Source organism: Xyrauchen texanus, chromosome 12 (genome assembly GCF_025860055.1).
Source record: "Xyrauchen texanus isolate HMW12.3.18 chromosome 12, RBS_HiC_50CHRs, whole genome shotgun sequence".
Classification (NCBI taxonomy): domain Eukaryota; kingdom Metazoa; phylum Chordata; class Actinopteri; order Cypriniformes; family Catostomidae; genus Xyrauchen; species Xyrauchen texanus.
The window spans coordinates 6,176,094-6,204,048 of NC_068287.1; the positions used below are offsets into that span (position 1 = coordinate 6,176,094).

General features: G+C 38.0%; 1 protein-coding gene across 1 annotated transcript in view; it reads right to left on the reverse strand.

The window, feature by feature from the left end:
* Nucleotides 1-439: 439 nt before the first annotated feature.
* LOC127653319 (alpha-1,6-mannosylglycoprotein 6-beta-N-acetylglucosaminyltransferase B-like) overlaps nucleotides 440-27,955 on the reverse strand; it is a 200,123-nt gene continuing 172,607 nt past the window's right edge. Inside the window, exons 11-17 of the mRNA XM_052139970.1 lie at nucleotides 25,946-26,076; nucleotides 13,147-13,302; nucleotides 12,901-13,047; nucleotides 12,232-12,348; nucleotides 6,044-6,118; nucleotides 3,650-3,921; nucleotides 440-2,084 (exon numbers count right to left, since the gene is read on the reverse strand). Coding sequence (XP_051995930.1) covers nucleotides 1,886-2,084; nucleotides 3,650-3,921; nucleotides 6,044-6,118; nucleotides 12,232-12,348; nucleotides 12,901-13,047; nucleotides 13,147-13,302; nucleotides 25,946-26,076 — 1,097 coding nt within the window. The 3' untranslated portion in view covers nucleotides 440-1,885. The remainder of the gene's footprint in view (nucleotides 2,085-3,649; nucleotides 3,922-6,043; nucleotides 6,119-12,231; nucleotides 12,349-12,900; nucleotides 13,048-13,146; nucleotides 13,303-25,945; nucleotides 26,077-27,955) is intronic.

Below are 27,955 nucleotides of genomic sequence, written 5' to 3' on the forward strand. Positions count from 1 at the left end.
ACCCAATATTGCCCCAAAAGTGACATTTCTTGACAGGGGACCTGAGTTACACACCAAGCATGTACTGAACTGCCAAGGTTTTTCAGGAGGGAAAGTTGTGATGAGAAGAGCAGCTCTTCTGTGTGTCTCCCAGTAGAGCTGCATGAGCTTCTATTCTCAGCAGGTTCCTCAAATGCTCAAATGCTGTGCTGCATTATCACAGTCAGATATGTCAGAAATCCTCCTGCTTTCAAACTGTGAAGTCAATAATACAAATACTTTCTGAAATTGTATACCTAAGAAATGTCCTACGTTCATTTGTATCCTACCTGGAGCAGCAAAAAAAAAAAAAAAAATAGGAAATAACACCAATTTTAAAATAGATATTTTATTTTGTACAAACAATAGTGCTTATGAAATATGTAAAATGCACATAGTTACATGATGACTTTGGGCAAATCTGTCAATAATTCTTGTTTTTTGTTTTTTGTAGCACAGATCAGTTTTTTTTTTTTCACACAAACCTAAAGTCAAAATGAAATCAAAATTGACCCTGTTTACTTTTTTAATACACATTGCTGATCTTATTGTGCACAATGCATCAGTCCATATTATTTAAATAATAAAAAAACAAAATGTAATAACTTGCTCCACTATTGAAGCAACTTTCCTCCGCTATTAAAGGGACTTTCACCTAAGCCGTGCAGGCTAGTTAAAATTAACCAGGAAGTAATTGCATTCACAAAATCAGTGACGAGCGTGATTCGGCAGTTACATTATTCCCTCATCTAACATTCAATTTTTACTCCACTGATGGTTAGGTTTAGGTTTGGGGGGTTCAGTTAAAATATACATTACTCTTCACTGTATAGCAGCCTGTATGGCTGAAAACAATTAGCTTTAAACTCACTTTTGGTGCCCCTCTGTGGACATTACACCTGGAAAATGGAGCACACACATGCCAGTACTCCCAAAAACACTTACTGCTTTGGCCACTGGGGGCAGACTGATTGTAAGTACAGACTGATTTTAGCTCAAGATTGGATTGATTCTTTTTGATATTAAAAACACAATAGTACTTTTTTTTTTTTTTTTTTTTCTCATTTTGTCCAAAGCACTTGTTGGTGCTCATTTGTTTTGGTTTTTCAGTAGCTGTGTAAAGGGAGCTCACTCTAATTCTACATCTCTTTTATTTTCAACCTACTGTTTCCGATTTCACTGTGAGATCAGTCCAATCAAAAAAGCTCTTCAAAAGTGGGTCCTCCACCACAATCGACCACAAACTCATATTCAGGTCTGGCTACATTCTGGAAGGGAATGCTAATTTTTCATGATCCAATCAATTCTTAATGGATAAAATAAAGTCCCACACTCCAATTTCTTCCATTGAAATTCTATTTAATTTAGAAATACATCAAATTACAGGAGGTAAGATGGGTTCAAAATACAGTTTCATGTTGACTTAAATTCATGTGCAATTCTAGCACTATCAGCTTACCTAAAACTACAGATTCTGAAGCCTGACCTGAATCAAAGAGTAATTCCAAACTCAAAACTGTCATTTGCATTTATTTTCTGCTTTAAGTACTTTCTGTACAAAGACCAGCCGAGCTTGTTTAGATAGACTCCAAAGATGGTGCATATCCCAAAACATCAGGGTGTTATCTTGTTTACCATATTCAGAAGTTTATCTGAACTCTAAGTTTTGCTTTGGATCAAAGTGCAAAAAGGAACCAGGAGTAAAAACACTTCTCTGGAAAAAGGTTCATGCTTGATGCCAGAGATCCCAGGCCAGCAATTCCCATTAACCTGCTAATACCACCGTTTCTGGGAATGCCAATATGTTTGACTGCACAGGACTGGCATCAGTTTACCACAGACATCTCCAAAGGTCTATGGTCAGAGCTCATAGGCAGTCCCTGCATAGCGCCACCTGGCCATGGAGGAAGTCTCTACATGGGCAAAGCCGCCGGTGTTTGCCACTGAACCCAGCACAACTGAACAGCAACGGCTCTTTCTGCAGGAAACACTCTCTTCTGTCGACATGTATGGCTGGATACACATGATTCTTCTCAGATTCTAGAGACTCACAGTGAGCATTAAGCCTAAAATAGACACACACAAACATACTTTATCTGAATCAAATAACTATTGCGTTTCACTGAAAATGTGCTATGTAATAATTATGAAAGAGGTGGTAACACTTTCAATGAAACCTGCATATAATTAGGGTGGGATTCTTTTTGATTAAAACTTCTTGTTTATATAACTGTTGTTTAAAAGCAATATCACACTCATAGTTGTGCGGTTATACTGAATATCAGAACAGCTTTGATTACCTGCGGCCTCATGCCTACAGCCCAATCACAGCCAAATGCACTCCTGTTCATGTGATATTACATAAATACTATTATAGATTAGATACTAAATTACAATTAGTATCTAATCAGATATGTTTAGATACACCCTGATGTTTCCTGCATTAAACAGGAAAGTGTTACCCCATGAATTAATAGCATAATGTCATGTTAACTGCAACATTGACTCTACAATTATAAATAAATAATCAAATAATAGATACATACTGAAGGGGGAAGGTCAAAATCCCTTGTCTCTTCAGTTATATCGATACATATATAAAGATGTATTGATCACTATGTATCTATATTCTGTTGCTTAAACTTCTTTAATAAAGTGATGAATTAACTAAATGCATTCGCACATAATCAATTTTATTTTTCTTATGAATAACTGAAATATACTTTGAATCATATGTGTGTTAAGAGTTAATTTTTGATTTCATGCACATTCCTTGAAGCCTCTCTCTCTGTTCTGCACGGAGGCTGACTTGAAGGTCCTCTTGGGAATAAGCTTGAGATGGGGGGTGTTAAACATATGTTCCAGATGTATTCTGTGGTTGATTTTTACCTGTCCATGACTAATTATATGATTTTAAATCCTATGTAATAGCACTTGAATAAGTAGAAGTGTAAATTTTCTCTTATTATTTCTTTAAGGGAAGGAATGCATGTTATTTCTTTCCTCTCCTTTGCCTGAGGGGTGAATATTTCTTATCTCACTGTTTTGGTTAAAATGACCTGATAAATGTGTGCTCTGGTTCCCTTGTGCGCAGAGAAACACTGTCGTTCGTCAGTGTTTCGTGTGTGCGTATTGACCTTCTACCCAGGTTTTGAACCCAGGGAGACACAGCAGGCAGACTCGAAGACGCCCGAGACCATCTGCGAGGTCACTTCAGATGTAAATCTCGGGCCAGGACGACAATTGCGCTGATTAATGTTGATGTGCTATAGCTATCTATATGTTGTGACTTTATGCTCTGTTAGCCAATCAGGAGTTAAATAATAGAATATACGTCCTTGCAAATGGTATAATTGATGTAAAATTTTGTGTAAGGTATGAGTTAGCTTTCGATCTCCTCGTGAGACTTTGCCTCTGGCTCTACCAATTTCACTGCAAACTATTCTTCAGTAAATTTTGGATTCTTTGATTGAACTTCTTGACTCCTGGTTTTTCTTTCTCCTTATCTGATCCGGGTCATAACTGTTATACCCCTAACAATACATTTATTAATTAATTCAAATTAAAAGTATAGAACAAATTCAATTGTTCAAATGTACAGACAATCCAATAGAAAAGCTATGTCTCTCACCCATTGAAGGCTTCCATATTGTTGATGAAAGGAAAGAAAGCTGGCTCACAGATTAAACCAGCATCCTGGCAGGTTTTCACACAGGACAAAGCTTCTGGAGATAGCAGGAGCCGCAGGGCACTGAGAGGAGGCCAGCAGGCCGGAGCAGAGATGTTGGGTGCCCAGATCAGAGCTGTGGAGTTAGACAGCTGGAGTAATGGGCTAGGTGGATTCCCTGGCCATGATTTGGATTCATTGATTGCAGGAAATGGACCACTGTGGTGACAAAAATCCTGCACATGATTGCAAAAAACACAAGAACTAGGATGATGCTGTGCTGTTTAATCTGATTATGTCTGAAAAACTTCTTCTCACAGTCTTGTTACAGTCTTGGTCACAAGTGTGTGTATATCCACTATTTTAAAATCTTCTTTTCCTGTCAAAATGCATTTAGTAAAAAGAAAACAATGTTTGCTTGTAACATTTTACAAGCAAAGTATTCCACAGAATATAGAAACTTTAGAAATTCACTAAAATAGCACCATTTCAGGTATGCCTAGCATATGTTTTTCAAAGTGTAAGTAGGAGGTGATGAAATGAAAAAACTAGTCCCATAGGTTGAGTTTTCATTGCAATGATCATTAAATCTCTTAAACCCTCCATCCTCCACAATATTAATTGTGGCATTTCACTTTGTTACAGCAGTCATGAAGTTACACTCATGTGATTTGTGGCTTTTTGAACTCCACATCTAAAAATGAAAGAGAACGTCTTTAATCCGGCTAGTCCCATCTGGGTTTGTTTTGTTCAGAAATACGGTTAAGAGATCTATACTCCCTCACACGCTGTTGTGAGTTTGTTGTACGCCGATGGAGTGCCCCCTGACACGTCGCAAAAGGTTCCACCCTATTCCAACCAGTGTTTAGAACTCACATAGAGCTGAATAAAATGTCAAAAACTATTGTCAAATTGGTAAATGTGGTAACTGCATTAAAGAAAAATTAACATGTTAAAAAATCTTAATTAATTAACAAAAATCCTCTAACTTTATTAAACCTAAAAATATGAAGTCTTAGATACAATAATTTGTTCTTGATTTTGGGGTGAGATGATGAGTGCTGGGTGTAGACATTGTAATCTTTACAAAGTAATTGTTTACTGTAATCTAATTACTTATTTAGTCAAAATATAGTATAGAAATTGTTTTAGTAAATACTGTAACTAACGAGTAAAGTAATTAGTAATGTAATTACTTTTTCGTTGAAGTAATCAGTGAAATAGTCTGATTAAAATTTAGAAAAGTAGTTAGTCCTTTTGTTGTGGAAAAGTGACTAACCAACACTGGATATGACCCATACAGGTTCTTAACAGGTTTATTGAGATTAGCCTGAACATTATATTGTCTGCATCATACTATAAGAATAATGAATAATTAATAATTAAAATTAATACATTCAATAAACTGTGCTATTTTGAAGTTGTGTGAGTCGTGAAGCCTGTCATGCGTAAATGTAGCTTTCCTGTTTCTCTATGCTAAGCTGAATGATACACATCACACCATAGTGCACCAGCTGGTGTGGTGGGCATTCTGGTGCACTATGGCTGCCATCATATCATCCAGTTGGATGCTGCGCACTGGTGGTGGTTGAGGAGATTCCCCCATCCTATGTAAATCACTTTGGGTGCCTAGAAAAGTGCTATATGAATGTAAGGAATTATTACATGCACCTCTTACCGTCTGTGATTATATTTTTGTGATGAATTTTGAGAACTTATCTATGAAAGAGGGATATTAAAGATGTTAAACAAAGGATTCAGATGTCTGTGTTTGTATGTATGTATGTACTTACATACAAACACGTGTGTGTGTGTGTGTGTGTGTGTGTGTGTGCGCACATTAATTCCCAAAGGCAACCAACAAGCAAGCTCAGCATTTTCAGTCTTCATGTCAGTAGACAAAAATATGCTTACTCTCAATCTTTTATGGTTTTGTCTGCATATATGCATAACACAAATCACAGACTTGTGCCACAGTTTGCATACTATCTTTCCAAAATCATATGCAACTTAAGTATTAGTGCATCCAAAACCATAGTACTGTACATTGAAAATGATCGACCAATGCATGTGTGACAGGGCGGAGGGCGGGGCCAGGTCGTGATTTTACACACCCGGTCCCTTATCAAGCTAATCAAGCCTCCGAGAGAGATAAAGTCCGACTGTGGTGGTGACAGAGAGAGAGAGCGTTTACGGGCAGCTGACCGCCATATGTGTGTGTGTTTGTGTCTTTTGGTTTAAGTTCTTAATTAAATATAATTTATAATGTCAAGCCAGTTCTCGCCTCCTCCTTTCCATAACTCCCTTTACAATCATGTTTTTCAAGCTAATATTGTGTTACATGTGTAGGAAACTAACCTGATGTTGAATATAAGCATTCACTCTCTCCAGCATGCCTTTACAAGTGAACTCATACGGTATGAAGGGCTCCACCTGTACAAACAAACAAATACCAAAAGCCACAATGACAGTCAAAGACTTTTTAAATAATGTCTGCACCTTTGATATAAATGTATCGGTTTCTCATACAGACACTTTAAACCTTATACTCAAAATAAAGATCAATAAAATAAGGCATTAGTGTTCAAGTTTTTAAGGATTTAGTTCTTCGTAAATAAATTATCTCATCAAACATAAAAAGCACCCAAACATTTTGAGTCTGCTATTCACAAGATAAATCTGCTGATGTGGATCATGCCTCGCAAAAAAATTCAGAAGACCTATGATCAGGAATTGTTGCTTTGCAAAAAGCTGGAAAGGGTTATAAAGTTATCTGGAAGAGTTAGATCGGTCCACAGTTGAACAAATTGTCCAAAAATGGAGACGATTTAGTACTGTGGCTACTCTCACTAGAAGTGTCTGTCCAGTTAAGATGACTCAAAGGCCACACCACAGAATGCTCAATGAAGTAAAAAAAAAGAACCCTAGAGTGACAGCTAAAGACTTGAATGACTCATTGGAACTGGTTAATATCTCTGATCATCAGACTATTATATGGACAACATTAAACAAGCATGGTGTGCATGGCAGGACACCACGAAGGAAGCCGCTGCTTTCCAACAAAAACATTGCTGTGCCCCTGAAGTTTGCCAAAGACTACCTTGACACTTCACAACGCTACTGGGAAAATGTTTTGTTGACTGATGAAACTTAGGTTTAATTTTTTGGGAAGAACACGTAGCATTTGTCTATATTTGTGACTTTGATGGAGATGAGATCACATTTTATAACAAAGCAAAAAATCTGCTAATTCCAAAGAAATCACATACTTTTTTCTTGCCACTGTAATTAAATAGTGTCCCAAATAAACCCTCACATTAAACTACGTTATCCGGCATCAAATAATTGTGGGGAATTTAGGGATTTTTTGGGGGGGTTTAGTGAAAGAATCTAGATAGGGGTGCCGGTGGGAAGTTCTCTCCCTTGGAGCACCATTGCGCACTCCGATGCTGTGGTGCGCTCATCATGGGCATAATAAAAGTGCATCATACTTTTGCAAGCTGGAGTTAGATGAAGTGTGCTGCTGACAAAGTTGCCTTGGTCTTCCTGGAATTTTTGTACATTTATTATTAAATGTCAAAAATAAATTATCATAGGAAGATCATATTAAATTGTGGGAACTTCAGTTTAACGAGTATAATAGCTGCAAAATAACAATCTGTGATAATGAAATTATCCACCACAGGGAGGCATCTAGGACAGTTTAACTGATCAATGATGAATCCATAATTTAATTCAAGACAGTTAATTTTTGTCAGTTAAGTCTTCTCAGAATGCCTTTTAGATTCCTTTCAATTATAGTGTAACCACGTCTTAATGCCAGGGATCGCACAGTGGGCATCATGTATGAAACAGGAGCAGAACAACCCTTTCAAAAATACTAGAGTTCCTTCCACTGTAATGATTCCACTACACTGGAGTAGCATTACAGACCTTCTTCTTGAACAGTGTACCATGTGCAGACATCATTTATCTGGCTTCTACAAACAGATTTTTGGTCAGATGGCTGCATTGCTCTAATATTTCACTCACCTGCTGCTTCATCATGGGAGCAAATGTTTCATGCTTGGGTTACTCTACAGACTGCAGACAAACCTGACTGATACCAAAGCAATCACACTCTGATTTTGATTGATCATACCTGCTGGTTCTGCTGGACACAGCTGAGTACACTGGGTTGATTAGTATTACTGGTGACTGCTGCCAAAAAAAAATTCTCACACATTGGCATAGAGCTTATTGTTAAGGGAAAGCCATGTTAACTCAAATATGCTCAGAATTGACCTGGATAACTTAAACAGTGGCAAGAAAAAGTATGTGAACCCTTTGGGATTAGTTGGTTTTCTGCATTAATTGGTCATAAAATGTGATCTCATCTTCATCAAAGTCACAAGTATATATAAACACAATGTGCTTATGATAACAACACACAAGCAATTATAATCTTTAATGTCTTTATTGAACACAAACCATAAAACATTCAGAATGCTGTGGAAAAAAAAGCAGTCGCTTTTCCAGTAGCTGTAGATTAGACCTGCACAATGCTCAGAAGGAAACTGCTTACAGAACTGCTTCAGCTCAGCCATATTATTAGGAAGTCCGGTGTGAACGGCTCTCTTGAGGTAATTCCACAGCATCTCTATTAAGATCTGGGCTCTAACTGGGTCACTCCAAAAGGTGGATTTTCTTTTTTTTTTAAGACATTGTGTAGTGGGCTTACTTCGATGTTTAGGGTCATTGCCCTGCTACATCACCCAACTTCTAATCAGCTTCAGCTGGCACACAGTCAACCTGACATTATCCTGTAGGATATCTTGATAAACTTGTGAATACATTTTCCCCTCGATGCTGGCAAGCAAGCAAGTAGCATTGTGGGGTGTCAAGATGGTCTTGGGAAACTTCAGGCATACAACAATGTTTTTGTTGGAAAGCAATGGCTTCCTATGTTGTGTCCTGCCATGGACACCATGCTTGTTTAATGTTTTCCATATAGTAGTCTGATGAAAATGAGATATTGACCAATTCCAATGATTCCTTCAAGTCTTTAGCTGTCACTCTTGTTTCTTTTCCTATCTCATTGAGCATTCTGTGGTGTGCCCTTTGAGTCATCTTGGCTGGACGGCCACTTCTAGGGAGAGTAGCCACAGTACTAAATTGTCTCAATTTACAGACAATTTGTCTAAATGTGGACAGATGTACATATATCTAAGCTCTTCAAAATAACTTTGTAACCCTTTCCAGCTTTATGCAAAGCAATCATTCTTGATCATAGGCCTTCTGAGATCTCTTTTTCACGAGACATGGTCCACGTCAGCAGATGCTTCTTGTGAATACTAATGTTTGAGTGCTTTTTATAAGTCAAAGTAGGTCTAACCCACACCTCCAATCTCATTTTAAAACAGATTGTCTTTGTTCATTATTGTAACAGATGAAGAGCAAACCAGAATTTAAGACAAATTTATATATAAATGCAGGTAATTCCAAAGGGTTCACATACTATTTCTTTCCACTGTACTGTAAGGCACAAGATTTTTCTTAGGGCAGTTCTTCAACTTTTAGCACTGTCTGGTTATACCATTTTTTTTATTTTTTTTTTTGGTTTACAAACAATGTTCAACAGTATATAAATATTGCAAGAGAGTAATTTTATCTGAAATTCATGAACATTTCCACCACATCTAATATGTAATAATCATGGAAATTATTCTGATTTAAATACATTTTTTTAAGTTTCAAAATAAAATGTCTGACACGTACTGCTAAGGCTAATTTCATAACATTTTAGCTAACACAATTAAACAATATTTTCTCACTTTTTACATAATTTGTCAAAATTACAGCTTGATTGATGCCCAATATAAATCCTATGCTCACAGGGGCTTGCCTCATATTTAATCTCAAGCGTGCTCTTTTGTCAACTTGGCTAACAAGTATACTCAAAAAACTTTACAAATAAATATTGAAATGGTTTTAGTTTATTTCACCCACAGGTTGTGGCAAAAGATCATTTTTGTGTGTAATTTGAGCCAGTTGGTGAAGTAAAGTGAATCAGTTAATCATTGTTTACATAGAACAGCGCTCCGTGATCGCTCATATTACTAATACATTACCAAAGCTAAGAAATAGCTTTAAACTGTTTTAAACGGACAACTTCAGGATACTTAAGGCTCATCACAGCTGAGGGACACAACAGACTGATTTATTACAGAACTCAAGGCGCTTAACTTTTATCGGAGTATCCACATTGGATACATAATGTTTAAAATGGCGGAGGACATCGCTGTTTCTATTGTGAATGACTCTTGTGACACCGGCTACCACGAAATATAGGTAGACGCTTGGACGTCTATTTTCCACTGAGAAAGCTGACCGTCAGAAAGCTGTCAGCATGTCTGCTTGGGTGTGGCAACATGTGATCGCACATGCTCCATCTGTCTCTCTCTGTCTCTCTCTCTCTCTCTCTCTCACACACACACACACACACACACACACACACACACACACACACACACACACACACACATCCATCCGTTTATCCTTGTTTGTCCAATGACCTGTTAGAAACAGCACAAGCCTTGATACTATTTCTGAAGTGACATTTTTGAATTACTAACGGAGGCTTGGATGCATCATTTGTTTTGAACCAGCAATGGCAGATTCTGATCCGTCACATAAGAAAGTAGTTCCATGCACAAATGCGTTTTTATCACCGTACTCGGTTTTTCCTATTTTTTTTTTAATTGACTCGTTCATTGAACTGTTTTACATAAGCAATGTCACACTCGCTATCATGCTATATGGCTCTAAATCAGCACTGCTGTGATTACCTACGGCACTCTGCCTGCGGCCGAATCACAGCAGTGCTGATGTAGGGCCATATAGCACTCTTGCTCGTGTGATATTACTTAAAAAAATAAAATAACTAAAAAATACATATATATATATATATATATATATATATATATATATATATATATATATATATATATATATTAAATAGATCTTTATAGTTTAATATTGAAAGTCTAGGTCTGGGACAAGGCTAAAAGAGTACAATCTGTACATAAAAGGCATTTGAATATACCAGAAATAAATGATGAAGATCAGGTAAAATGTCAGTTTAATGTGATGTCTATATGACAAAAAATAAATAAATAAAATCTGTTAGTTTTAATAAAAATCAAACCCCAAAATCATAAATCAAAAAACCAACAATATTCCAAATCAGACTCTTATTATTGATATATGTTTAACCAGTTAAAATTAGCCAACACTCATTGTTTAAAACAGTAAAGTTATTTCAATAGCATTATATGCACAATTAAAACTTTGTTACTCAAAATCAGCAACAATACTCACATCATAATCAAGTTATTGTTAAGAAAATAAATTTTTGAGTTGGGTCAAATTCATTACATTGAGTGATTATGACCAGGTGACTGTTTAGTAGGAACAACTTAATCCATTTATAAAGATGTACAGTTTTACATTGTGGCACCTAAAAGGTTATTGGCTCAAATCCGAACAACACCGACAACAAATGACCGACATATGTTATGTTCTGGATGTGCTGGTGTCCCAAACCAGGCTTCATAGCAAGACATCCTTCAACCAGCTGGTCAACCAGCTTCACGAGTTGGGAAAAAATAGGGTTGCCAACCATCCTGTATAATAAGGAATTGACCTGTATTTAAGGAACAAAATTGTGTTTCGTATAAAATCCATAAGGGACGCCGCTTGTCCCATATTTTACCTTCTCACACCCTAACTGCCGAGTCTGTTTCACAAACCGAAAGAAATGGACCTAGAACACACACCTTTCACATGATTTGGGTGAGATATCGACTGTTGCTACGTTACACAAATAGCACACTTGACAGAAGTTGCCGGGGGAAAGATCAATGACAATCAGTGCACATTTTCTGTCCTGTTTTCTGTCAGAAGCATGAGAATTTTGTCAGACATATAGCATTCGAGTGCATGGTACTTGTTTTTCAACATTGTGATTCCAAAACACAATTAAATGCACCTACATTCATTCATGACATGACATATGTCAGTGCTCGTTCTGGAAGAGAGACAGCATCACTTAGGACATTTATTTTAAAAGCTTAATATGATTTTCTTACATTTCCCTTGTGATAAACATTTACTGCAAAACAACAACACTGTATTCCAAAGAGAAATACACTATTTTCATTTTAAGTATTTTCTCTCCCATAAAAATCCACTTTAATGCATGGTTGCTAAAAACAGGACTCATGTTTTTTGGTCCTGGTAGGCTTAAGCTTAGTTATGAGGAAGAAAACATTTAACAGAAAAATGTCTTCTTTCTCCATCAGCTTAGTTCTTTTGGCAAACATTTGTATTTATTAAAAGTAAATATTGATAGAACCATTGATTAACCATTGCGCAGTGCCTCTAGCAGAAGCCCCGCTAAAAATAAATTCCCGTATTTCGAGCTGGTGTATAACATATTTGGCTGGTAGAAAGTTGGCAACCATATGTGAAAAAAAAGTTCACATAAAGATATAAAAAACAATTACCTTGGCTTTGAGGATATCTCGAACGGCAGCCTCAAACTCTTGAGAGTTGTTGAAGTCTACTGTTATGACGTGAGGTTTGCTGATGTACTGCTCAGCATAAGGATGCTGAGATGACACCTAATGGGTAGAAGAAAGCATGAGTACTCTCATCATCAATCCTATCCTGAAACATTCTATGGCAAGTATGTGAATTCAAATGCTTGGCTACGAAAACTACATTTTCTGTCATTGCATTCCGAAATGCATCAGGTCACTATTAATAATGCAGTGCAAGTGCGTGTTTCCACAAGGGGCTCTATAATGAACATTAGTGTAAACTGCTAATGTTTATAGAAAGCTACCTGAATAATACCACATCCGGTTTAATGACAGACCATTAAGGGTAACTCTAAAGGCCCGTTGAGAACTGATGAATGTTGCCACCAGAGCAATGCAATAGTGCTCGTTCGGTATGCTCAGTGGGATTGTTCACTTAAAATGCCTTGGCCAAGCATTTGAAACATGTTTTGGGCCTAGGAATAATCATGACACAGGTGGAGTTCTACACAAATTCTTTAGTGTCAGTTCACTGTGTTGAAGAATGATCTAAACAGAGAAACTGAATGGGAATTGATCTAGAAAGGCTGTCTCTTAAGTTGCTGCCTTATATACTGAGCAGATTGCACTTACTTCTCTGGAAGTGGGCTTCCCTCTGAAGAACTCATGGTTAAGGGAGCTGCGAGGAGGATCAAACTTTGGCTGCAGGAATATGCAGCCATTGGCTATGGCCTCTAAAGGGGCGGGGCCTTCGTAGGGAAAGCCGAATCCCATAAAGAGCTATGAGAAAATGTAAGGTTGAGGAAAAAATTTAAGGCTCCTTCAAATGCTCTAAATGCTTCACAGTAATTGTTCTGAAAGCACATAATGCAACAGTACCTTTGCCTTTCTCAGAAGCTGCTGTAACTCGTTCTGGGGCAGCAGGCCGTGGTTTCTGACGAATGCAGGCACCTCTGGGGGGCGCTGCACCTCATAGTAGACTGTACCATGTATGTCCATGTAATGGTGTAAGATGGTCAGTAAATTCTCCTTACCCTGCAGAGGCATACAATTGAGGAGAGCAAATGAGAGTGCTGTGTATATATCAGAGCTGCTATTTACTTTTAGTTCCGGTTACTTTTAGTTCCTCAGTTTGTTCTGAGATTGGATGAGAAGAGTTCCAAGATATACACTCCAACAGTAATGGGATGCTGTACTGTTGTATCACTCCACTTGTGCTTATGGCATCCAAACCAGAATATGACAGTAATGCATAGAGCTGGAGGTGGAGATATTGATTTATTCCTGTGACACTACATATTTACAACAGTAAATGACAAGATTGTCTACGAGACTGTCTTCTTTCAGAGAGCAAGTTAGAACATTGGCATTGTTTCTCACGCCATGATCACTCAGAGTGGGGTACTGCCACTATTACATTTTGCTTGACGTTCGACAGTTGTGGATAGTCACTAATTCACTTTTTTCAGCTAAAGCTGGATCAGTGAGTGGCACAACTGTCCCAGAGTGACCTAGATTCTTTTCCCACTTTGAACTTTGAGTGAGTCACTTACTCAATGACAACATGGACAGGTACAAGGAAAAATATTACAGGTAAAAATATTGAACAAGTATTATATCTAATTAAGTAAAGAGTTTCTTATTCACATTTGTGGGAAAAAAATATTTATAAAATTTGATTTTACAATGCTGCGAGCAGCAATTGACTGAGGGGCAGGCCTGTGATTAAAATAAGTCATGTGTTTTTGTTGGGTCAGACTGAATGTTTAAGTGGTTGTAGATGGCTTATTCAAGTTAAAAAGTTATCCAGCTAAAGTTATTTTGTGTTTAATAATTTCCCTAATAACCCATTTCATATGTATATGTAATCTGAAGCCCTCTAGTGAATAAAATGTGTAAAAATGTTTTACCCCTGTATTGGGTATGTTATGACGTCATTAAAGCTGCATAAAATGTATTCTGGACTTTATAAGTAACAGAACAGCATGTGCTGACTGCTCTTCATGATTAGGCTACACTCTTTCAGAGAAAGAAATTACATAAGGTGACATTTTGCCCAATCCGGCCCTCGACCTTAAATTTGACACCCATTTTAGGCATTGCTATTTTCACATAACAAAGAGAACCATCCTGTCTGGACAATAATGTATGTTCTCTTATATATGCCAAACTCAGTAGTTAAAGAAGAGTATGAATTATTTACTTAATTAAATTATTTGCTCCATTACTAATTTATATAGCTCCTCAGGCAAGTTTTCCACCTAATTTCTTATATCACACCATTAAGGGTTTTGGAGGTAAGCACCTCCTCTTGAGAATTGAAACACATTCAGCCCTTTTCCTAAAGCAGCAAAAGAACCTGTCCTCTTTGCTCTCTTATGCACTCTTTAACAAACCGATCAGTTCTTATAAGTATATCAGATCTCATTTTGATCAGATATTTTGGAACTAAAGGCAATGGAAAGACAAGGAACCAAAGTGACCATTATAGTTCAAAGTTTACATACTGGACATAAGAGCCAATAATTCTTGTGTGAACCAAAATTGCTTTCCCTCTTGGCAGTAATGAGCCCACTATTAAATGGTAAGGGTAACAGACGACGTGCTATTACAAGCGGTGGAGTGACATTCAGAAAATCAATGTAGGGGTCTCATTAAGGTTAACAATAAAGATTTCTGCCTATGTTTGGAAAGGCAGATGTCTTTGCGACGATATGTTAATGACATCTTTGTATCGATCTCTGTATGCAAACATTAGTTAAACAGCACTCATGTTAAAACATTGTTATAGAAATCTGTGACAACAGTCAATCCATATTAAACAGTAAAGTGAATAGTCAGGAACAGCATTCATTTAAATGCAACTCGTTCACTTCAATGATTGATTCAAGTGGCATTTCAGAATATAAATGAAATCGAATGAACCTTAATTTTGTATCTTTCCAACTGCAATTACAATTTACTATGCCATGACAAAGGCAGATGGTCTACCGATACATATTGGTGTTTTAATGTTTATGGGCTAATAAAATAAATGCTTTACACAATCGGAGTGCCTTGCATATAATTTCCATGTTGATTACAACCCCACATGGCAATGAGCACCTCTCTCCTTTTTTTGTTTTTGTTTTGTTTTTTGAGACCAAGGTAAGAGTCTTCTATTTGGCTACTTCCTAGAAATACTACAGTTTGATTTATTATATAGACATACATAGACACGATTCAGTGTGTACCTGCCCAGACAGAAAGGCTATGGTAACTCAGATAACCTCAGATAACCTTCTACCAGATAACAGTAGAAGACCCCATCGGGTTCCACTTCTGTCAGCCAAGAACAGAAAGCTGAGGCTGCAGTGGGCACGGGCTCACCAAAACTGGACAGTTAAAGACTGTAAAAACATAGTCTGATTTGATGAATCTCGATTTCTGCTGAGGTACACAGATGGTAGGCCCACTGCAGCCTCAGTTTTCAGCATTCGTTCCTCGCTGGTGGAACGACCTTAAGAACACCATCGAAGCAGCTGATTCTCTAGTACATTTGAGAAACATCTGAAGACGCATCTCTTTCATGAGCAGTTGACCAAATCCTACCAATGCACTAACTGACTAAATAACTTTTTTCACCACTGTCTCTCAACTTCCTCCCTACTTGTACTTATCTGAGCAATTTGAAACTTTGCATTGCAGCACTTCTCATCGTGTTGCCTCCTTTAGACAAATTGCTTTTGCTCTATTCCTCTTTTGTAAGTCACTTTGGATAAAAGCGTTTGCTATTTTAATAAATGTTAATGTATATTACAACAGCTTAGCTGCTGTCATGCTAATGTAAAATGTAGTTTAATAGAGTCGCTACCAGTGTTGGTTAAGATATTCAAAAAAGAAATACACTCCAGTACACAAGTCTGTGTTTGTAGCCTGCTAGCCTTTTTAGCATTGCTCATCTTTCTGTTTTCAACATTTAATATTTAACCTCTGGAATTTTTAAGCACACATTGTTTTTTCCCGCTTTATACTCTTATCGCAATTCAACAGCATGCATCCGCTTTCTATTTTTATCGCAAGTAAACTATGTCCAACTTACCACACACATATAGCAATTCCTCTGCAGATCAGTGACATCTAAGATTATTACCTTGTCTCTTGTTTGCTGCACTTAGCAAAGGTCACTCAATCTATGCCACATTGTCCATCGGGTAGAACTATTCTTTCGACCACTAAAGATAGCTTCACTAATAACCTTCCAGATTTGTCTCAAATACTTAGTAAACCAAAACATAAAAAAACTTGATGTAATCACAGAAAATATACAGTCTTCTCTAGCACTCTTGATAGCGACGTCCCCCTTCTATTAAAGAAAATAAAAGACAAAAGCCTGCACTGTAGTACAATAATCACACTCATGTACTTAATAGAGCAGCTTGGAAGATGGAGTGCAATTGAACGAGTACAAAATTAGAGGTCTTTTGTAGTGCATGCATAGTATATCTAGCTATAGAAAGGCTCTAAAAGCTGCCAGGTTGGCATATTTGAGCAAATTCATAGAAAATAGTGTTTATTAATTAATGTGGATAAATTAGTAAGTAATAAAGCTTTGACTGAATCAGATATTCCATAACAGCACAGTAGTAATGACTTTATAAATTTCATTATTGATAAAATTGAAATAATCAGAAACAAAATTGGAATTATGTAACCATCTGCAATAGCACATCAGAAGACAGTGTCTCATATTATTCCCGATGAGCAACTTCAAAACCAACAACATATATGTTTGATTCAGTATTGATCAAGCTATTAAAAGAGGTGTTCTCTGTAATCTTAGAACCTCTTTTTAACTTTTTCATGAGCAGGGTCTAAATTCTCCTTGAGTGAGTTATTTTTGCATGTGGCACTGCACAGCCGGTAGAGGTGGGCAGAGTGTAGAGGAGTATTTTTTTTATTTATTTATTTTATTTTTTGATTTCTTGTCATAAAAAAATAAAATATGTGTATAATATAGTAAACGTGAACAAATAATTTATGTCTGCTGTACTATATTTTTTATTTGTTTTTTATAGCTGTAAAAAAATATAATATCAGCAGTATGGTTTGCCTATATGCACTGTTTGACTTCTCAGACATTGTGTGTGTTTGTGATAAGGGCTAATGTAAACAGACTTGGCTGTGTGCATTGGATAATCATGCTTGATCAGCATGTTTTCACAGTGAGTATGCAAGATTTAAACTGTTATCGTGGTGCTTTTGTGATAGTTTTACTGTCTGTTTCAGAAAACAAACTTATTATATGCCTGAAAAGACTGTTTGAGTTGCTGTTTGTGTAAATGAAAACCACATCTGACCTAACAAGAAGATGTGGCTGCGTAGTTATGATGGCTGTGAATATACAAGCTGTGAACTGTTATCGTGGTACTTTGGTGATCATTTAGGCTGTTTGTTACATAAAATAAACATATTATGTACTTGAAAAAACTCTTTTGAGTAGCTGTTTGTTAGAATGAATGACAACCGCTACTAATGTAAAAAAATGGCAGCACGCATCAGAGGAAGATCGAGTTTGATGTATTTACTGTGCATAAAGGAGCTGTAAACTTTTTATCATGGTACTTTGGTGACGAGTTGGATGTATGTATATAAAATAAACATATTATGTGGTTTAAAAGACTGTATGAGTAACTGCTTGAGTGAATATAAATTACAGACGCTTGACCAATGCAGCCTATGTTGACGCGAAAGCCGATTTGAATCTGGCAGCTTGTAACTGGCTTTTGCAGAAACACATATGTGTGATGCTACTCTGTGGGGCCCAGTTATTAACCATCACATATGTGACGGTACGTGTGAACAGGTTAATATTATTGTGGCAGCGGGGGCGTGGTCAAGCGCCCGTCCGGGAGAGGAAAGCGGTAAGGGCGCTTACACCTGAGCTAAATTATGCCTAACACCTGTCTCTAATTCCAGTGAGCACGAGGAGAGCGGCATAAAAGCAGACACAGAGCCTCCAGTCGGGAGAGAGCGCAACAAGCCAACTCAACGCGCTTGTGTACTGTTTGGGTAAATTAGAAATCTGTCAAAGAGAAACGGCAATTAAAGCCTTACCTGTGCTTCATATCCTCGTTTCCTGTGTCCTCCTTCCTCTGAGGGTCTTTACACTGGTGCCGAAACCCGGGACAAATTCCAAGCATGGAGAAAGGTCACCCCATAGAGTCCTCCCAGCTGGCGGAGGTCCTCCAGTCCCTCGCGACGTTACACCAAAGCCACCAGCAATCCCTGCTTGAGCTCCGGCAGGACCAAGATCGCCGGTTTTTCGAAATCATGCAGGCTCAGGCAGAGGACCGGCACGCCATCCGGAGCCTCCTCAGCCAGGAGACCGCGTCGGCCACAACTGCAACCCCGGACACCCGCGCTACGCTACCCCGCCCACGTTACAGAAGATGGGGGCAGCAGATGATCCTGAGGCCTTCCTCGATTTGTTCAAGCGCACGGCAGAAATCTGGGACTGGCCGCTCGAACAGTGGGCAGCCCGCCTAATTCCTCTCCTGTCCGGGGAAGCTCAACTTTCGCATCAGTGTAAAGACCCTCACGGGAAGGAGGACACAGGAAACGAGGATATGAAGCACAGGTAAGGCTTTAATTGCCGTTTCTCTTTGACAGATTACCAATTTACCCAAACAGTACACAAGTGCGTTGAGTTGGCTTGTTGCGTTCTCTCCCGACTGGAGGCTCTGTGTCTGCTTTTATGCCGCTCTCCTTGTGCTCACTAGAATTAGAGACAGGTGTTAGGCATAATTTAGCTCAGGTGTAAGTGCCCTTACCGCTTTCCTCTCACGGACAGGTGCTTGACCATGCCCCCGCTGCCACAATTATTAACTACTCAAGCAAATGATGTAATAAGATAGCAGTTATTAAACAGCTTATCAAGAAACCATAGATTGATACTGGAGAGTTGACTAATGATAGACTGATCTCAAATCACCCATTTATTTTGAAAATACTAGAAAAGGTAGTGTCCTCCCAACTATGTTGAAAAAAAAGGCATATATGAAGGATTTAGGCCCCAACATTGTACAGAAACTGCACTTATCAGAGTTACAAATGACGTGCTCTTATCATCTGATCATGACTGCATTTCTCTTCTAGTGCTTTTAGATCTTAGTGCTGCTTTCGACGCCTTATATCATGAAATTCTAACCTCGGTATTCATATCCTGAGGTTACCAGAGCCAGCCAGATCCAGCCCTGGTCCTGTCTGATGTCCGACTCCCACTACTACATGTTTCTGATTAATGACAACTAACAGCAGTCTGTGCAAGCAAGATTTCAATTCAGTCTACTACGATGGACTTCACAGACGATAAACTGATGCCAGCACCAACCATCAGACATGGGATACATCACTGCACACTGCCTGAAACTTGGAATCCACAGGAAATGAATCTGCTACAAGCTTACAGTTAAACTGCAGTGCGCCTTACTGACCTTTGCCTGAATAACTTTGGTCAAAAGATGGACTACACTCTTAAAATGGAACACCTAGATAATACATTAATTGCAGCCTTCATCAGCCAAATAACAAAGGACAATGCATCTGTTTGCTCTTCTGCAGTTAATTAGACTTCAGTCATTATTCTTAGAGTTAATACAAATGCTTTTTGTTTAAACAATGGCCCCTTACACTTACTCAGTTTACTAATTATAAATTTGACTTGTACAACAAATAAATGACTAATATCAACATTCTATTCATGCTGTTTAGTCAGAGGGGAACTGGCCCCCACAGCGAGCCTGGTTTCCACCAAGGTTATTTTTCTCCACTAACCAACATCTTATGAAGTTTTGTATTCCTTGTATGGTATATTTTCATTTAATCATTCAGTTAATTAATTTTGATGATTGCATTAACATGTTTACAATATGCAATGATCTAAAAATTACAATGTGTAATCAACGTAATAATTCCTTACATTTATATAGCACTTTTCTAGGCACTCAAAGCACTTTACATAGCATAGGGATGGAGATTAATACAAGGCCATGATGCCAATGGAGATAGGGGCCAATGGGGTGAATTTGGCCAGGACAACAGGGTCACACCCCTACTCTTTACAAGAAGTGTCCTGGGACCACCAGAGTCAGGACCTCAGTTTAACATCTCATCCGAAGGACAGTGCCTTTTTACAATATAGTGACCCTGTCACTATACTGGGGCATTAGGACACACACACACACACACACACACACACACACACACACACACACACACACACACACACACACACACACACACACACACACACACACACACACACACACACACACACACACACACACACACACACACACACACACACACACACACACACACACACACACACACACACACACACACACACACACACACACACACACACAAAAAAAACATTGGATGAGCACCCCCTGCTGGCCTCCCTAATACCACTTCCAGCAGCAACCTTGGTTTTCCCCAGGAGGTCTCTCATCCAGGTACTGGCCATGCTCAACCCTGCTTAGCTTTAGTGGGCAACCAGGCAAGAGCTGCAGGGTGATATGGCTGCCGGTACTATGACAAATTGCATTATGAAAGTTATTCAATATGTTACATATTTAATCAGTCATTTATTGATTTCATTATTATTTACTCAGTTTAATAATCAAAATGCAAATCAATGGAAAAATGCAGCTTGGCTTCACTAGGGAGAATTACAGTCTCTCTCTCTGCACCCCTTGTAAGGCCCTTTCAGTGAATGCTTTTAACAGAATAGAATCAGAAAATGCATAAATTGATGCAGACAATATGTGGAATAGGGAGTATTAGGATGAATCAGGATGCGGGAAGAGGAATAGGGAGTCTCAAGGATAAAAAAACCACATGTGGCAGCACACGCATTTCTCCATCTCACAGGGATGTGTTGTGTGTGTGACCAATAAACTGAAATAATGGAAATAATTTAATATACTAATCAAATTAATGCAGAAATGATTGTTAGTTAATATAAAATATGTAACCATATGAAGTGATTACAGTGTGTTTTATGCATATAAAATGAAATAGTTATGCTTTTACCACCACCGTAGTAAGTTAAGCAAGGATGTCCTGTAAGAAGGAGTAATGACGTAAATAATCGAGGCATAAGATTTCATTGGATAATATTATGGGTTAATTTTATTGGATGAAGAGGCTATCCTCAAAGAGAACAGAAATTATATAAACAGGCATGTTCTAAAGTGTAATTTCAGATGCTTCATGAACCATCTCAGATTTGTCAGCTTAGTCATGTAAGGCTAAATTATGATTCATTTGGTGCATGAAATGGCAAAATAAAAAAAGAAACCCTACAAATAGGTAAGATATGGTTTCTATAGCTAGCCATTACTCATTCATAATTTGTTAAGAATTCACAATTGCCATTTCTATGACCTGAAGCTTTTAGTAATATAAGACGGTCTACTAGAGACCGAAAAACAAATAAGAAGAGAGAAAAAGAAAAAGTAAAGATGTATGTTTTTCAATTTTCTAAGCAGGCAGTTGTTGTGCTGCACTAAGTGACACTTGCACAATGAAAGTGAGTGGGCTGCCATTAGGCCTGAAGGGAGCTGCCAGAGTTTAGGGACTCCACAGCACAGATAGCTTTTAAATGGCAACCTGTCAAACAAACAAACAAACAAACAAACACACTACACTACGCAACACCTCAAACACCACTGAGACAGAATAACTTGTCACTGAATGACAGACAAAACATACAGGTTAAACGAGGAGCCTTCATTCTTCAAAGACTTGGAGCTTTACAAAGCTCCTGGGGTGCATTTGCTCTCATCACCACCAATCTGCTCAAAACGCCCAGCGGTTTGAACACACTTTCTGATTAAAGTCTGCTGCTTGTCAAGTTTTTCTTTCTTTGGGGATTGGATGAAGGGTGGGTGCAGTTTCCTCTGGTGATGTTCTCAGCCCGTCTCTTTTGATGCTGCAGAATGTTCACTTTCATCCTGCTTTGAAGCGTGTTAATGCAGCCTGATTTTATTTGCTGTCAGCATGTCCAAATGCCACTTTAGCGCAATCAGTGTGCCCAAAAAGCCATGATAGCACCCAGGCAATCAATCTCTGCGAGCTCTGACAGTTACACAGACTCAAAGCAGTACTACAGCAGACAGACGGTGCAGTGTTTTCACATGCTGAGCAGCAGGGCTGGGCGATATGACAGTATCTACCATGCAATCATAGAAATTTCTCTCTCCATTGATGTTTTTTACTACGTAATACTATTCATGTTCACACAGCTTTGTTATCTAAATAAAAATGCTAATATCACACTTAATGATATATACTATATATAGATATATATATAAATGATACTCACTTAATCACAGATTTTCTTTCAGATCAACCGTAAAGAGATTACATGAATTGCATATTTTCAATTTTAAACACAAAGACTCCCAGGGCGGTGTATACCTGTGTGTATGTGTGTGTTACCACATGTTCTCAATATATACTAATGAGCTACAAATTTAAGTCATACAGCCGGCTTATTAAAGTATGCTGATTGTATGTGGTGTGTCTCAATCAGCTTCCTAGTTCAGTAGTCAGGGCAATGGCTAGGGAGTTGTCCAATTCTAGGGCAAAACTCATAAAATCATTCCAGTGCACTGAAACCTTGGCCCCCCAAAAATTTCCAGCATTAATTGTAAAAACCAAGGAGCATTTCCTCATGTCCTCTTAAATCTCTCAAGAGGATAAGTGCAAGTCTAATTTTATTAAGTAAAAGCCTTATTTTCTGTTTAAAAGAAATTGAGCTTGTATTTATCTTTTATCCCAAATATGCATGAAAGTGGTCTTTTAAAAAATTAAAGTTGTTAGAAGACTACACATTTTATTTGTTAATTCATGTAATTTCTTGTTCATAGTATCACACAACAAAAAAAAAAAATGTTATACAGCAAAGCTGTTTATTAATACCAGCTGTATTTGAATGCGTGACCTCATAATCATGTTCAAATAATTGAGTCTTGAGTGTCCCAATGTTCAGAAATGTAGAATTTGTAATGTTTCATTAGCAAGGCTGAAAAGTGCACCGATATTTACCTATGAGTCACTTCAATTAAATTTTTCCTTTTCCTTTCCTTAAAATGGAGTGACTGGAGTGGTGGTGGCGTAGTGGCTAAAGCACAGGGCTGTTAATCAGAAGGTCACTGGTTCGAACCCCACGGCCACCACCATTGTGTCCTTGAGCAAGGCACTTAACTCCAGGTTGTTCCGGGGGGATTGTCCCTGTAATAATTGCACTGTAAGTCGCTTTGGATAAAAGTGTCTGCCAAATGTAAAATGTCCTTTATCTTTTATGTGAGATTCTATGATTTTTGTGTTATGCTTATCTATTTGAATTTTATGTAGTTCTGTGTGATTATGTGTTTAGAAAAATTTCAATCAATCAATCAATCAATCAATCAATCATATACCACAGTAGATATATTTGCATGGGTAATATATGTTGCTTATTAATTGCATACTACTTCACGTTATTAACATGTGAGAAACACTTTTTATATAGTCATTAAAGGCACAAAGTAAAATGGAGTTTACTTGTTTACAAGTGCAGAGCAACATCACAACTTGCACAGCTATTGTGGAATTCTGATTTGTGTTCACAAGAGAGTGGATATCAGCTAAAACATGGTTCATCCAATCAGAATTTAGAGTCAAAACTATATTTGGTTTGAGTCTTTTATTGTTACATAATGTGAAGTAGGGGTGTACAAATATATTGTATTGTATGTATTGAAACAAGTGTGATTAAAACCAAGCAATGCAACATTGAGAGCTGCAAAACAGTCTCCTCCCTGGAGAGGTGGTGCCAAGCGATCACAGGAAAACAGAGCAACTAGTCTACATAGGCCAGTTTGGAGCTTGAAGACAGATGGCAAACACCAAGTAGAATATAGCATTAAAGTGTTTGAATTTGCCAAACAAAGGTGTCATGTCCCACTGCTACAGTACATCAAACAATTTGTTTTATTTACACTGACATTCCCACGCAAATCAGTGGAATTACGAGGCACAATAAGCAGCAGCAAGTTGTAATTAACAGCCAGCATCTCTAAGCTGACACTGAGCATGATCATATGCACAACAAGACGGTCATAACTATCAAAATCCAGCTTATTAAAAAAAACACCAACATAAGAAACTTGTGATTACATGAGACTTACTGCTTTTGATGTCGAAATGTAAACAGATATAAGCAAAACACTTGTGCGCATTAGATAAACCTTTTTTGCTCAAACCGCTTAATAGGCCTACTGTAATATTGTATTATGTACAGGGTTGTGGACTCAAATCACCTGACTTGGACTTGACTTGGACTAGACTTGGACTCGAGTCACAAATTTGATGACTTGCGACTCGACATAATCAAAGTAGACTTGCGACTTGACTTGGACTCGAGCCCTCTGACTAGGTAAGACTTTATACCTTATAAAACCAAAGATTGTTACAATATTAAATGCTGAAAACTGAAAGATGAGCAATGCTAAAAAGGCTAGCAGGCTACAAACACAGACTTGTGTACTGGATTGTTATAAAGTTGTACATTAAAAAATGTGCAGCAAATCAAAGGTTAATTTCCCCAGTAAACAAAAGGATTGTAACATGCAGAACCTGTGGTTCAAAATTAAAGAAGCTTCATCAACAACTTTTGTGAGGCATCTGAAAACCCACAGGTAGAGTTAAGTTAAGATTGTTAACTGTTACACGTCAGGTATGGTTCAGTAGCATTTAACTTATCTTGTTAGTGTGGTTAGCTAGCTAGCTACTTATGTCCACAGAGCTCAGAGCACAGCAACTACAGTTTTGGCATGAATTATTTTGCAAGGCTCATTGCTGAAACCAGTTAACAGATGCACTGTCTTCAGATGTGTTGTGGCAATATTGTTCCAGATCGTTAATTTAACATTAAGTAGGACATTTTGCTTATGATGGTTAAGGGGTCGTCTGAAAAGTCCACCCACTGTGCTAAAATGTGCTTAAACTCTGGAGGGTGTGATAAGGGACCATCTAAAAAGTGCACATATGGTGCTAAAACGTGCTAATACTGTGGAGGGTGTAATTACTATAGTAATTAATACTCTGATACAAATTTTGGCAAAGAGCACTAATGACTTGTTTAAGACTTGATGCTTGAAGTTGAGGACTTGGGACTTAACTTGGGCTTGCTTATTTACTTGTGACTTGCAAAACAATGACTTGGTCCCACCTCTGATTATGTACATATAACCAAAAGCCAGAGGTCAGGTTCCTCTCAATGTTTTTTTTCTCCACTAACTCTAGCCTATAAAGTGTTTGTTTTTCTTTGCAAAAGTCACCTTTAACTTGCTCACTGGGGGGCTTTAAGACTTTAAGCTTCTACAAAGCTGCTTTGGAACGATTAATCTGCTGATAAATGCAGTGATGTTGTTTAAGATACTTTATTATAGAGCTCTGCTTCATGTTGTCAAGTTAGATTGTGTACTTATAATTTGTGAAGTATTTAATTCACTGCATTATGGAAAACTATGCATATTATTGCTTTTTAATGTATATAAAATTTTTCCTTGAATTTTCAGCAGAAATAAATATATTGCGAAAAGCTTTGGTTTGACTGGTTATTATTGGATGCATGCACTCTCACCTTCCACATGTTGGCCTCTTTGCCGTAAACCACAGCCATGTTGTTGACTTTGTCTTTCTGTATGTTCATTCTTGCAGTCTGGTTTACTTCCTCGGTCACAAAACCCATGAAGGAGTTATCAGGGGTGTGTGCTGTGAGAGATAAAAAGAGTATTTCTAATTTCATAAACGTCACTGCAGTACATTAAGACCACTTAATGCATTTTAAGAGAATTTTAAATGTAAAAGAAGAGAGAAGCTTTCTTGTTGCATCTTTCAGGGTTGTTTGCAATTGAGAATACCTTTAACATTCCTAATTTCCTAAATTTGAATTGAGGTAGCATTTTTTATCCACTCCACAGATTTAATATTAGAAAACTATAGTTTTGGTCATTTGGGACATCTACAATCAAAATTTTTTCGCTTTTAATTGACTATATCACAATTCCAGTGGGTCAGAAGTTAACTGTGCCTTTAAGCAGCTTGGAAAATTCCAGAAAATCATGTCAAGCCTTTAGACAATTAACCAATTAGCTTCTGATAGGAGGTGTACTGAATTGGAGGTGTGCCTGTGGATGTATTTTAAGGCATACATTCAAACTCAGTGCTTCTTTGCTTGACATCATGGAATGATGATCAAATTAAATGAAAATCAAAAGAAATCAGCCAAGACTTCAGAAAAATAATTGTGGAACTGTGGCCATTTCCAAACACCTAAAGGTACCACATTCATCTGTACAAACAAAAGTATGCAAGTATAAACAACATGGAACAAAGGACTCTCAGACAGTGAGAAACAAGATTCCCTGGATTGAACAGTTTGGCCTCAATTCCAAACGTCATGTCAGGAGGAAACCAGGCACCGCTCATCACCTGCACAATACCATCTCAATGGTGAAGCGAGTGGCAGGGACTGGGGTACTGGTAAGGGTTGAAGGAAAGCTGAACACAGAAAAATACAGCGATATCGTTATTGAAAATCTGGTCCAGAGCACTCAGGACCTCAGACTGGGCCGAAGGTTCACCTTCCAACAGGACAATGACCATAAGCACACAGCCAAGACAACGCAAGTGTGGCTTAGGGACAACTCAGGCCTAGCCTGAGCTCAGATTTTAACCCAATTGAACATCTCTGGAGAGACCTGAAAATGTCTGTCCACTGATGGTCCCCATCCAACCTGACAGAGCTTGAGAGGATCTGCAGAGAAGAATGGGAGAAAATTCCCAAATCCAGGTGTCCTTGTCGCATCATACACCAAAAGACTTGAGGCTGTAATCGCTGCCAAAGGTTCTTCAACCAGGTACTGAGTTAAGGGCCTGAACACTTATATCAATGTGATATTTTAGTTTTTTCTTTTTAATACATTTGCAAAGTTATCAAAAATCTGGCTTTTGCTTTGTCATTATGGGGTAAAGAGTGTAGACTGATTTTAACAAAAGGCTGCATTAAGAGGTCATTGCACTATAAAAAACATACTGTATGTTTCAGAACTGAAAACTTCCTTAATAGAACAAGAGCATTTATTTAAACACAGCTGCAAAAAACAGCTTGTTTGGAATTCCTGGAACTTGTGACGTCACAAGGACAAATACATCTGCATTTGCAATGCCTAGTTTTCCATAATTGCACTCTTGGCCCCACCCACTGGTGCTCAGATTGGGCCTGTCATGGGAGATTCATCCTAAATGGACATACAAAGGACACCTGTGTAGTGCAAAATGGAGTGGGACATCTGTTTACTGTCGATGTGGCGCAATGGACGCATAAAGGGTTCTATTGCTTTTTATGCGATGCAACTCTCACGTCCAGTGTAGAAATGTTATGAGTTGAGTTGTGCTTGAGATGAACAGATGAACAGTTTAATATATTCGGATGCAATGTTTTGGATGTGTGTCATGTGTCAACCCTGACATTTAGTTCTACAATGTTTTGGTGCTTATTCAGTCTCTTCCTATTGAGTTTCAAAAATAGCTCAACTTGAGGGGCTGCACGATGTTGGCACTTAGGCCAAATCTGAGCATTTCAGTCAGA